The 14,398-nt window shown below is 36.6% G+C and overlaps 1 protein-coding gene across 1 annotated transcript; it reads left to right on the top strand.

The window, feature by feature from the left end:
* The first annotated feature begins 4,959 nt into the window (after positions 1 to 4,959).
* arglu1a (arginine and glutamate rich 1a) lies at positions 4,960 to 12,216 on the top strand. Its single transcript, XM_016469656.1, has 4 exons — positions 4,960 to 5,471; positions 8,289 to 8,514; positions 10,647 to 10,730; positions 12,013 to 12,216. The coding sequence occupies exons 1-4, from the start codon at positions 5,188 to 5,190 to the stop codon at positions 12,175 to 12,177; spliced, it is 759 nt and encodes a 252-aa protein (XP_016325142.1). The 5' UTR covers positions 4,960 to 5,187; the 3' UTR covers positions 12,178 to 12,216.
* Positions 12,217 to 14,398: the final 2,182 nt, after the last annotated feature.

Genomic DNA, 14,398 nt, shown 5'->3' with positions numbered 1-14,398 from the left:
TTTATTTGAAAAAATATGATTCCCAAATCCCAATGCACACAAACTTCCCAGAATACTGAGTGCCCTGTTGGTTACAGTGTTTACTTCCTTTTTTTATTATATTATTTATAAAATATTTATTTATTTGTGAAAAATACTTTGTCATCTAAAGTATAAGTATGTTTATTTAACACATTTACTTTTTAATCCATTTTCAAATGATTTCAAATTTCTTAAACATTAATTAAAATAAATAAAATTATATCGGCTTTATATCGGCCATCGGCCACCCTGCTTTTCAAGATATCGGCATCGGCTGTCAAAAAAAAACAATATCGGTCGACCACTACACAAAGAACCCTGTACACAAAAAGCTCTGCATTTCTGTCATTCACAAAGTTCCACACATTGCACACAACTTGCATGTTTGTCTGTTCTGGCTAATTTTATTATTTTAGCTACCAATAAGAGAGTGAAACTCTCAGCTCCATTTTACACATTTTGTAATATTTATCTACTCATAAACCCCAAAAATCAATGTAGACAATGCAAAAACATTTGCAAATTTTGTCTGGACCTGCCCATTAGATAATAGCTTGTTATCCAGCTTGGCTTTTTTTTTTTTTTTCTTCTTTCTGCCTGGAGAGTAACATACTGTCATACTACTCTTACTACATTTGCCAAAATGTGTAGTATACTACATAGGTTAATGTGTGGAATACTGTATCTCACAATGCAATCTGCTTGACTTATCCTATCATCTCCAATGTGATGGATGAACTGTTAGTAAACAGTTCTCGAAATTCTCTCTTCTTGAGTAGGTACTTTTTTGGAATAAGTAATTACTTTGCGACCACAAAAAAGTACATTCTATATAGCATGAATGTGTGTAGTATGAATGTAATCAGGGCTGTAATTCCAGAAAGCAAGGTTAACATACCGTCACATAAACCCTGAACTCTCGGTTGATTAACCCAAACATTACGTACTTGAGGTATGATGGTTCTAAAAACGCTTCTGGGAGTAAGTTCAGTCAACTCAGAGTATGTTCACAGTTAACACACAAGACATTCTCAACAGACCGACGAATCAACGAGTCACCATGGAAACCGGCGCTAAGAAAAAAGCGTGCCTTCTTTCTTCTTCTTTTGTTCAATGGTCATTTACATAGTGCATATCGCTTTTTTCGTTTACTCTTTTCATCACTAATAAGAATGATATTGTTTGTTTGATGCTAATTATATAATAAGAAATATCACATATGTATTTTATTATAGAACTACATTATAGAAAACGCAGATCAATGATGTGAGATGGCAAATAAAATATAAGAAATACATAAGAATAAAATAAACATTACCATCTTATAATAGTGTTTTATAATTAATATAGGCTGTATCGATAACTATTATATATGACAATAAAATAAATATAACATATTAAAATAATATAATATTACCTTATATATTACTTAATAGTGCTTTATAATTAACATATGATCTTTGAGTTCAGCTCATGAAAAATGGGGGCAAAAACAAAAGTGTTGCATTTATAATTTTGTTCAGTGTATATACTTTTTTTTTTTTTTTTTTTTGCTGTTTTAGCTTATTTTAAAGCTTGTTTTGTTTTATTGTAAATCATTTTAAGTCATCTTGCAGCCTCCTTGGAAGTGCGCTGAAGCCCCCTAGTGAGTCCCGGCTCGCTGGTGGAAATTAATTGCTCTAAAACCATCAAACTAAACCAGCCTGACAAGTGAAAACCCAGCCTGGTGATAGCTAAGACCAGCAAACCACTTTAGGGTAGTTTAATCGTTTTTTTCTTTCCTCCAGCATGGAACTCGTATGCACATTCCATTCAACTCGGAAAGTTGGAATGTCCAACTTCCTAGTTGGAACAGTATAGTAAAATGCCACTTCCAACTTGGAAACACATTCAGAAACCTAAAACCCTGATTTTGCAAAATGCAGATGTGCAGTGTAATGAACCACATATTAATCTCTCTGATATTTGCACATGGCATAGCCAGCAGTTGCAGTTCTTTATATGTCATTTCCTGAGCATCAGGAACCAGAAAGATCCTTATGGTTGAAATTCGAAGAGATGAAGTAGTAGGAATATCCTGCAGCACTATCCTTGGGTTTCTTATGATGACAGAAATACTGAAAGTCACTGGCAACTGGATTCAGGAGCGCAGCACACAAACATACACATACGCACAGAAACAGTACTCGCTCACATACCAGGAAGCTGAAATCGTGATCTCTGAACTAGTCCAACTATTCATCATGGCTTGGCCTCATCGCCGTTCGGATGGGTCGGCCAGCTGCGAAACATACGCACACACAGGCATCTGTGACCCATCTGCACACAGTGAGTCTTGGGGGCTGTTTATCAAATGCTGGAGACACTGAGACTAACTTTCATACTCATACGCCCCAACTCTCCCTCCTTCTCTTTGTCCATTCGTACTGTATATATTAGTGCTACATTGCAACAGCGTTTAAAACAAATCAATGATCACAAATATTATGCAAACAGACATTGAAATTTCCTTTTTAATGTTTACATTTATTCATTTAGCAGATGTTTTTTTTCCCAAAGTGACTTGCAAATGAGGAAAGCATAAGCAATTTATCATAAATCATTACTGTTATTGTACAAATGTGTTTTTATTTTTTTTGTTCGGACTTCCTAACCCGAAACCAAATGCCTCTACTGTAACTCCTCCTAGAGCTTTCAAGCAACATCCACCAACCTCTGCATGACCTTCAGCTTATTCTGACTTGGTGTGCAATATATTTTCTAACTGATTGGACATGTAGCTGAAGATCAAATATCCTCTTAGACTTCCATTGCAAATTTCTGCACGCAATTCTTTTGATGTCTTGAATTATTATTCTGTTGTCAGCATATACAGATCAGAACATGTTTGGAGTTTGTGGCTCAAAACAGAAGGTCTTGAAAATCTCTCATATTGTTTTAGCTTTGATATGCAATATAAGGTTCATTTTCAGTGGTGAAAAATGGACCAGCGTAGATGTTCTCTTCATATTGACTTGGGTTTTAACTTGTATTTAGGCTACTTAATCTTCACATGACATGACAATTCAATTTAGTATATTAGATTCGCATCTATTCTACTATTACAGGTACTACAGGACGATATGGGGTGTATTCCAGAAAACAAAGTTAACTTACCATCACATATACCCTGAACTCAAACCTTGCTTACTTGAGGTATGCTGGTTCCAAAAACACGTCCGGGAGTAAGAACTCAGAACTCAGAGTATGTTCACAGTTAACACACAAGACATTCTCAACAGACCGACGAATCAACGATGGAAACCGGAAACCGGCGCTAAGAAAAAAGCGTGCCTTCTTTTACTTGTGCAATCATTTTCCAAACTTTTCGTTTCATCTTTTCTCTTTAATTAAAAAGAAAAATAGTTATATTGTTTGTTTGATGCTGATTAATGAAATATCACATATGTATTTTATTATAGAAATACATTATAGAAAACGCAGATCAATGATGTGAGATGGCAAATAAAATATAAGAAATACATAAGAATAAAATAAACATTACCATCTTATAATAGTGTTTTATAATTAATATAGGCTGTATCGATAACTATTATATATGACAATAAAATAAATATAACATATTAAAATAATATAATATTACCTTATATATTACTTAATAGTGCTTTATAATTAACATATTTATAATTAACGTCATTATAATTATAATTAACATATCATACAACTAATATATATATATATATATATATATATATAGTATATTTGATAATTATTCTAATCATAAATAATATTGTGCGCAATCTGCCACGCACACTGGAGTCTCATCAATAAAGTAAACTATTCCTGAAGTAAACTAATCCTGAAACAGAACCTGCTCTGGAACAGGTTATGTTCATAGAATAAGTTGCAATGACTTACATACCCTGAGAGTTACCTCTGTTTTTGGAACCAAAAGCTGAGTTTATCTGCTTACTTACCCTCAAACATACCCATAACCTGCTTTCTGGAATACCTCCCTGGATGTACTACTTCCACCATGTTGTCACTGTCATGTGACCTACCAGCGTCACATAACTGCCATTCATAAATCATTATTAAGTAAAGCGTCCATCATATGCACACTTCACACTGCCGGAAGCAGTAGGTTATCCAGGTATTTTTTGCCTACTCTTTTGTAAGTTTTTTTTTTTATTATTATTAATTGTATATGCTGAACAATTAACATTCAAAAGTATAACAAAAGGTTACAAACATGGTGTTCACCACTCTTTTGTAAGTACTGTGAATTTTAAAATACTTCTTTCGTCACATACTGTAGTAGGGAAGTATGCCATTTCGGATGCAGCCTGAGTTTTACCATCTCTTTCTTAGCTTATTTCATCAGCCTGCCAAATGTCAAAAGACATTTTACCTGAAATTTATAAATGCCCTATTTATTTCCAGAATGGTAACTGAAATGTCACTCATTAAATACGCAATATGATGAGATTATATGAATAGCATATACTGTTTAGTGTGGAATTTCACTTACTACTTAAAAAAAAAAATAAACATCAGTATATAGCCTACTACCCAGTATTCAATAAATAAGAGCAATATTCCACTCAATGGCATAAAGAAATAATGTTCATACTATTGCTGTTGCATACAGTATATAGGCTAATGCGAACAGTGACCATTTTTTTCTGGATGACTTTTGAATTTGCCAAAAATATGCCGTTGTCTCCACAACCACGACTGTATACCGTGTATAATGCATTGTGCAGTACTAAAATACTGTGAGGTATGCAGTTGTTTGAAATAAATGGCTGCTGTTTTGCAGTCATCGACAGTGTTTTGTGTGAAGATACCTCAAACTAGCTGTCAGTGAGCTTTTTTAGTGAGCTTTTCCAGCGTCCTCGTGTTGCTCACTCGGCATCAGCCCGGAAATATCCGAAAAGAGCCGAGCCGTTGCATTCTGGGAAAAGGAAGGCTGGTGGCTGTCGCCATATTGTTTGATTCCGCAGATTCACTGGAGAAGAAAACAACAAACACTCTCATTAAACAGGCTAATATTGAACAATTACACAGGTAACCGTCATATAAGATTACATGAGGTCGTTGCAGACCGTACTGCATTCTTAAGACCATCTTTAGCGGTGTCAGTCGGATTTATTCGTGCAGAATATGGGTCGCTCCCGGAGCCGCAGCGCGTCCCGATCCAAACACCATAAACACAGCCGCAAACGGAGTCGCTCCAGATCCAAATCCAGCAAGAAAAGGAGCAGGTCAAAGGAACCGAAGAGGAGCAGAAGGTCCCGCTCGAAGTCAGGCAGCAGGAGGGACAGAGGTGGCTCACCCCCCGGCCGAACGGACATGTTCGGCCGGACACTGGGCAAGAGGAACACCGACGAGAAACAGAAGAGAGAAGAGGAGGAGAGGAGAGCAGAGATAGAGAGACAAAGGAAGATGTAAGATATCTTTATGTCGTACTATATTTATGGAGAGGCCGCTTTACTCAGTCACTTATGTCTCTATGAAGTATCACTTAGTCTGGACAACACCATCACTTCTGTTACATACTTCAAGATCAACTCTTTGTTGTTTAATATTGATAAGAACCTAATATACTTAGCTAGTGTGCAAGAAGTGACATGTTTCATGTTACCAATCTGTATTCAGTGAACCTTCACCTCTCTTTGGACTCTCATTGACAGCTGTCACACATCAGGTCATCTCAACACTGAGATCTGCTGGCCATGTTAGATGATACTTCTTTGTATCTATCACAGATTGTTGACATCTCTCTTTTGTGATTGGAGACCACCGGTATAATGTTAAAAGGTTCGGGGAAGAGAAGGAAAGGGGGTTTCCAGTGAAAGAACAGGAAGAGAAGTGCTGCAGCTCCAGGCTTGAGCTTCACCCCGAGTACATTGTAACCGCATTCAGGGTGTTTCAAGTTTCGTGGCACTGAAATCAAATCAAAAGATGGCTGCTGTTGTTAGATTTTTGTTTTGGCTCTGGGCAATGTTATGGTCACTTGGTTCAGTATTGTGTCTGTGTTTTTGTGTTCCTCCTTAAGGCCAGGTGTGACAGCTTGCTCGCCTCTAATGGTTTAGTCATGCTTAAAGTGTAAATAAAGTTGAAACATGCTTTTGTAATCATGGCCTCCCTTTGAGTGGCATATTTTCCTGTGGGTTTATGATGTCACAGCGTGTTTTGTTTTAGAATTGTGCAGATCACAGGTGGAGCCTATCAGTATCATCGGCCTCTTCTTCAAGGATCAGCAAAGCATTTTTGTGCAATACAAAATGTAGCCTAACATTTGGCTTTCTGTGACAACTGGGGTCCATTCTTCGTACGTCGCTAACTCAGTTAGCTGGATTTGATTGTTGACGATTTGGCATGATCTTGGATTATTTGGTTCTTTGAAGCTCATCCTGGACTTGCTGTCATAGCAACAGGTCCGTAAACTTAAACCTGCTCGGGAGCAGGCTTATTTCATGTAAACAGGATTAGATTGCAACTTTTTAAGTTGAATTGATACTTAAAATCTGTCCCAGCCACTGCTACTCTATTACAATAGTAGCCTACTAATCCGGGGACAATAATTTAAAATAATAATAATTACAAAATGTATTTGAAAATAACATTATGATGTTGTGTAATCTATAATACTGTATAGACACAGCCAGTTTTACTCATTTAAAGATTTATTCGTCAGTCTGTGTGCATTGAATTTATTTAATACACGAGTTTCACAATTTGAGTTGAATTACTGAAATAAATGAACTTTTCGATGACATACTAATTTATTGAGATGCACCTGTATAATACTGTGTAGACACAGCCAGTTTTACTCATTTAAAGATTTATTCGTGATAAAATAATTACTTTATAATTGTATTAGAGTCTTACACGCATGCTGTACAGTTAATCTGAGTCGAGCATTCATTTGAGTGATGACAGCTATTATAGGAGTGGCTTGGTGGAGCGCAGGAGATGCAGATAACTTGATCTTGACCCTTAAGAAACTTTAATTAATGCTGTCACGTAACAAATCTGCTTCAAGAATAAAATTACATGAATTGCTAATTACAACATTGAAATAAAAATGTAAAGCCTGTACAAATACTAGAAATCGTGAATATAAAAAATTGGGAATCATGTAAACAAATAGATAAAATAAAAACAGTGCACATTTCATTTATCTATTATAACATTTATGTAGTTTTGTTCACTTGGCCGTTTCCAAAAATTTGTCAAGTTTTTCGTCAGGTGTCTTTTTTAATTATATGATGTCATTACGTTGCTGTCTTGCCGCCAGCCAATCACTGCATTGCTGATCGTGGTTTCGAGTATCGATAAATCTACCCTTTTCGGGGAACAAAAGAACATGCAGTAATCTTAGACAACTTAATCCAGATATTTTAATCAAATCCACAAATTCGTTTGAAGAACCAAATTAGCCAGAGATCAGTTAGCACGATTAGAAGATCTGGCATCTTTCAAGTCATCTCAGATGTGTTAAGCGAAGTACGAAGAACGGGCCCCAGGTTTGCAAAATTAAGCACCCTTCGCAAACCAAATTCCACAGAAATCCATGTTTTCTTTTGTTTTTATGTTAGCTTTTTAAACACGTTAGCAAAGGTTATCAAACTGGCTAACATAAATGAGCCTTTGGTTAAATTGCATTGATGATTTGATAGTCATAAAAACCAGCACTTGCTATCTTGGAGTTTCCTTCTATGATTATATCTATAATTTATGGCTATAATTGCAAATTTTCTTTGTAAAAAACACATTTGTTAAAAATGTTCATTTAAAATGTGTGAAAAATCATTTCATACATTTAAAGGAAACTAAATATGTTTTCCAAATCATTAACAAATAGCTAAATACAAAATTGTAATCCTACAGTAACTTTTTCTGACAAAATAATTAACAAATACACACAAATAGTATTACATTTAAATATTAAATAAAATATTTTTAAATAGTATCTAATTTTAATTATTATTTAAAAATGAGAAAAATTAAAATTATAAAAATCAAAAATTGAATTAATCAATTTTGCTTTCAATTTTTAAATGGGGGGCCTTTAAAAATGTTGTCAAGGCAGTAGGCAGGGAACTACTGGCCTGATTGTGCAAACACATTAATTATTTACCTGATTATGAGGAGTTATTTACTCAATTTTTTTTTTAAATCATTGTGTATAATTTAAGGGCTTGCTGATGCAAAAAAAACTGCAATGTTTGATCCTTTCTTTCTTGTGTCCTCCGCAGCCGTCAGCAGGAGATTGAGGAGCGTCTGATTGAGGAGGAAACGGCGAGGCGTGTGGAGGAGCTCGTGGCACGACGTGTAGAGGAGGAGCTTGAGAAGCGGCGTGACGAGATCGAACATGAGGTCTTGCGGCGGGTGGAGGAGGCGAAGCGCATCATGGAGGCACAGCTTTTGCAGGAGCTAGAGAGGCAGAGGCAGGCCGAACTGAACACCCAGAAAGCCAGAGAGGTAACGCTCGGTCGTTCGGAACACAGCGGAGCTCAGCCGCAAACAGCACACGCGCAGCTGTGGCACAACTTAACAATCGTTTCCCCCCAAGATATAGCAGTGGATGCAGGGTAGCTCGATTGATTGGGTGGGGAATAAAATTAATTACAAAATGCAACTTTTTCAAGGTGTGATATAATGCTTGGAGCACTTCAGTTGAGCTGCTGTCTAGGGAACGCTTATATTTAAGGACATTGGATGATGGAGTCCTCATTTACTCTGTTGACAGACAAGCTCTGCACTTTTTCTGTAATACATCAACGTGATTTTATTGAATCGCACACACCTCTAGTGCACTCTTGGGGGTTTCAAGTGAACGTTTTGCCACGGCTGTGATGGACCAATATTAGGTTTCCCATCTTTTCTCTCCCCTTTTATTTTCCACCCCTACCCTGCTCTCTTTACTCATATCTTTTTATAATTTGACTGTCACCAGTGTATGAAACTGTTTGTCTTCAATAAAATGCTTTTCTTAAAAAGGTCACTCGGCATTCAAACCATGCCTGTTTTTGTTCTTGAGCTTTCAGTGTGAACATCCACCATTATACACTTTGATAGGTCAAGACGTAATGCTGTTTTGGATGTTACAAACACATAAGACCTTTTGTAGTCGCACTTTAACTAGTTAATTTGCTAAATCCATATCTTGTAATTCCACCCATACCATAAAGGAGGGTTACTGTGCTCTAATTGTAAAGACACAATGAGTTATGAACGAGAAACTAATTCCATTCCACAAGCACACACAAAATCCAGCGGCTCAGCACTAATAGGGTTAGTTATGTGCCCTCCTTCTGTACATTTTAGATTTATGCCCATCATCTGTAGCCCTGGTACTGAACCATTAAATTAATCTGTATTGTTGTAGATTTAGCATTTGCACATAGGATGATTTTGTCTTCATTTGCACCATCGATCACAAAACACTCTACCCTTCCCTTTATTGCTCATCCATTTCTGTCGTATGTGTTTTATATTTATTAATTGCCGATTTGTTTCTTAGATTTCTAACAGTTTTCCTTTGACTCTTCTGTTTTGACGTCATTAAAGTGCAGTGATTTAAATGTACTTTTGTGTCCTCACAATTTGCTTTCCCTCAGGAGTGCTGCTGTATGGGTTCACACACATACGCAAAACCACACAGACACACTACAACATCCACACTCAACACTACTGTACCATTGAGCTTAGACGCCAACACATCACTGTTTTTGTTTTCAAACAAACACATCTAATGAATGATCCCACCTTTGTGTTTTTGCAGTCTTTAACATCGTTTAACGTTAATAGCCTGACGTCCCCACACGGTAATGTTGTATGATTAACATAATTCATTTTCCTGGACTGTGCTATATACTGCATGTGGTGTTGCTGTGTAAGAGCACTAGCTCGTGCTAGCAGCTCAGAAATTTTTAAAGGGGAGGTGCTGCGCTGTCCAGGACGGGACACGGGACCAGGCAGTAAATACTCACCCCTTTAATCAGCAGTTGTGTAGGTACAGTACACAGTCAAAGGAGAAAGGCGTAGGTATACGAGCATTGGTGAGCCACTACTATTCACTCTCTCATTTGTTTAAGTTAATCTTTCTTTGTCTCTCTCATTTCCTTTTGAAGCTTTTTGCTTATGGATGCTGATAAATAAAAAAATATATAATAATAGAGAGAGAGAGAACGAGCTGATTGATTTGTTTTTTTTCCTTTTTCATCTGCAAACGAATGAGATTCTTCGTTAGTTGTCGATGTGTTGTCTTTACATACCTGTTCTGTATGGATGTTAATGAATGCGTAAATGGATGTTTGGATGTGTATTTACATATAACGTGGTGGGGATTAAAGGTGTGACTGAATACATACATCCATGGGTGGGTTTTTTTGCTCATTGTTGCATACATAGAGGTTAGCTTCAGACATTTGATGCTGCAGATCGGAATGTGAAGTGTGGCGAGCGTGTGAAAGCGAGTGAGAGAGACTGTGTGAGTGTCGCTGGCTGGTGCCTGTTTGTGCGAGTGTAGACATGTTTGACTGTGCAATTGGGGGACTTATTTCAGTGGATTTGTCTCCCCACCCTAACGTGTCACCGTGTCACTCCTTTAGGAGGAAGAAAAATCCAAACGAGAGGAGCTGGAGAAAATTTTGGAAGAAAACAACCGAAAGATTGCTGATGCTCAGGCTAAGCTGGTATGTATTTCTCTGTTTTATTTTGTCAACAAAACAAGAAAAAAAAGCCAAACATAACAAAATGTGAATGTACAAAAACAAATGAGAAATAGGTGTACACAAAACAAAATGAAATGTAATAGTCAATGAGTATGCTTCTACATCATGCTCTCTCAGTGGGGGGTATTTAGATTTGTCTGCACGAAAAGTGTGTTTTTGTTATGCATGACAAGGTTCCCATAATTATAGAAAAACAGAAATTAGGGTCACAATATAAAATTTTAACTGCACTATTATTGTGGTCAAAATAATTAACAATTATGATATTATTGTAATATCTATAGAAATTTTGAAAAAATAATGTTTTATGAATGGTGGCAACTAAAGTTATTGCCATGTACTATATTGGAGTGTCAACCATATAGTGGCTGTTGAATTATTTATGATGTAATTGTATGTGTAGTATTAACATGATATCAATATTTCATTTTTTTAAGTATCACGGTTTCTCTCAGGAAATGTTGATATCCAGACCTGAAAAACTCAAAGGAACTGGCAAAATCTAAAAAGTCTTAGAAAGTTCTATAGTGAATAATAATATAATAATATTCTTTTAAATATTTAATTGACTTAGAAATAGTTGTGAGTGCAGTCTCTAAGAAATTGTTCAAAGTTCTTATCCAATGATAAGTGCTAATCTGGAATAGTCATGGAAATTCATTGATCAAAAAGGGGAGGGAACCCTGATATACACTGTTCCATGCAGAGATCAAGCCAGTGGATTAATATTGAATCCTAAGTACAATGATAATGAAAAGCTCTAATGTTAGTTTTGACAACACATTTGTGGCTATACTTTGGTGTTTGTGTTTATACGTTTCAAGGTCATTAGAATTGTGGCATTTTGTATTACTATAAAGTCGCTCTTCCTCAAAATGGCCAGAAAATGTTTACCCTCACGGTTTTGATTTGAATGGTTTTGATGGTTTTTACTGTGTCAAGTCATTGTGAATGCTCAAGTGTTTTTTTCCGCTTGCGTAGTGCTAGTAGAACCTGCCCTCTCTGAAATGTTTAGTCTGAACTTACAAAATGAATGCTTGTCAATGCCCCCATTTTATGTATATGGTAGTACTGAATACAGTGAGCATTGTTTTGTTTTTTCATTAGTACATACTGTTCTGATAATTAAGGTACATTTTTAATGTATTAGTGTATCAAAAGATCTAAAGTGTACCTGTTTGTCTTGGCTGATTGAAAAAGTCACTTTTGCTCATGTGTTTGTTTGTTTGTTTGATTGTTTCAGGCTGAGGATCAGCTACGTATAGTGGAAGAACAAAGGAAGATCCACGAGGAACGCATGAAGCTAGAGCAGGAGAGGCAGAAACAACAGAAAGAGGAACAAAGGATGATTTTGGGGAAGGGCAAGTCCCGACCTCGCCTCTCCTTCAGTCTCAAAGCTACAGAGTGACTCTTCTCTTCTCTTCTCTTCTCTTCTCTTCTCTTCTCTTCTGTCTCAAAGAGAGGTCTGCCCTGTGCGCTCTGCCCACATAAATTACTCTTCGAAAACCCAGGAAAATCTCGCGCTTCAAAACCGGACTTGCAGGCACCACCACAAACTTGCAGATCAGCTGCCATCTTCTGCTTTTTTTCAGTGTGTCGTATTGATATTTGACACCATTATGCTGGATGCACCTTCAGAAACAGGCCTTTTTTTTTTCTTTCCCTTTTTAATGGCAAGTAAATAAGAATGAATAAGTGTAAATATCGGTGTACATGAGTGTGCATGGCTGGTTGGTCAATATATATCAGTGGTTTGGGAGCTCTGTTGGTACAAGCTCAGTTTAACTACTGTTCTTGCGTTCAAAACATAGGGGGAAGTACACAAAAATGTTTTGAAAAATGTAAACTGGCAAACTTTGTTTTGTGCTTATTAGTGAATGTATGTGCAGGAGTGTGTGAGAGCATTTCGTATTTTTTAGATCCCAGACTAAACACCTCAAAATATTAAGATTCTAAAATGCTGCTTAACACATTGTTCCCATAATCACCTGATATGAGCTGCGTTTATAGCATTGTAACCTAGATCACATTTGTCCTCTTCGATACACCTTACTTAAATCGCTCATTTTTGAAACGTAGAACATATGTGTGACCAGAACCTAATTAGCATTCACAATACAAACATTTTGGTGAAAAAAAGGTTACAATGTTACAAAGTCTCGTAATGTGTCTAGTATTCTGTTGGTACCTTAAGGAAATCGGGAATCACAGGTAAGACTAGTTAGGGTGTGTATGCGAGCGAGTTTGTGTGGGTGTATGAGTGTATGCTAGAAGGGTGTTCTTGTCTTGTGGTAAATTACCCCTTTCCTTGTGAACTGGGACATTTAGTGTAATGACCAATAAATCCCATCAACACAACATTGCCTGAATCATGTTTCTTGAGCTCTCTGCAAACCACAAAGGAGTTTGTTTAGAGCCTCAGTGTTCTCTTCTGGGAATTGTAACTGCTCTCTTGCTTAATTCGACCCATTATTTGAATTCTGCATATATTCTGCAGCACACCAGACATTTGTTGTTTTATAGGATAATTACAGTAAAATCTAAACTCTTAAAAAAAAAAAAACTACTGCCTTTGTGGTTTTATAGGTACTTTAGGTAAGATTGTACTTTTGCAAGATTCTAACTAAAGTTTAATGAATTAATATTTGAACTGTTTTACAATGCATCTGAGGTGCAGAATCAGTGTTAGACCAACATAATCCTAAGAAACTGCCCTCATTAAAAGGTATAGTGAGGTAATTCCATGAAAAAGGGTGTCTTTTGTGTTTCTCGTAAACCATTACCATTCATTCCTTTTAATTAAGATGAAAAACCACCATTCTTTCAGGTTGTGAACTCTTCAGGCACAAGTATTTTTTTAAACAATTGTATCATACTTTATAGTTAATAATGGACATGTTACCATGATTTTGTACAGAAGGCAATTTATAGAAAATGTTCATAGAAATATCCCGTTATTTTTCTAATGAACACCATGTAGTCTTGTGATCTCTTTTGAAGTTAGTTATATTCCAAATAATTAAATAAAGTTTACATTTAGTTTAATGGCACTATATTCTTTAAAAGGCTAACAAAAAAGGCTATTCTACTTGATCTAGTAGAATATTTAAAATCTTAAAGAATTTACTTTTAAAATCACCTTTTCCAACCCATTTCGGGGAATGGCCCAGTAATTGATTTAATTCTGAATGTAACCCTTCTTATGAGTTAAAGACCTATAACCTAATCTGCCTTTCCGTTTTATGTCTGATTCCTCTGATCACAGATTCAGCTCGAGGTTACTACTCGCCGCTGCCTCGGGTTCTCAGGTGGCCTGCGTGAGAAGCTAATGGAAATGTTCGCAAACTCTTGTGACAGACGTGTGATTTTTTTGACGAGCCAGCATGATGTAGGCTTGTGTTTATTAGTCACTGTCAGCTTTAACAATGCCGCACTGATTAACGACTGAGTAACGCCGAAACTGTGCTCGTATCCTCGACCCCTGCGCGATTTCAACTCCACAATTCTTTTAGAGATTTGAAGACATCAGCGCCAGGCAGAAGTTATAACGGCTATTATGATCTGTTGAGAAGCGATGCGTAGAGTTTGACGGGGAACGCCCATACTTTGCTGTTGCTTGTGCGTGTAGG

This window comes from Sinocyclocheilus anshuiensis, unplaced genomic scaffold (assembly GCF_001515605.1).
Source record: "Sinocyclocheilus anshuiensis isolate Anshui unplaced genomic scaffold, SAMN03320099.WGS_v1.1 scaffold656, whole genome shotgun sequence".
NCBI classification, from domain to species: domain Eukaryota; kingdom Metazoa; phylum Chordata; class Actinopteri; order Cypriniformes; family Cyprinidae; genus Sinocyclocheilus; species Sinocyclocheilus anshuiensis.
This window is presented reverse-complemented; position numbering and strand designations above follow the sequence as displayed.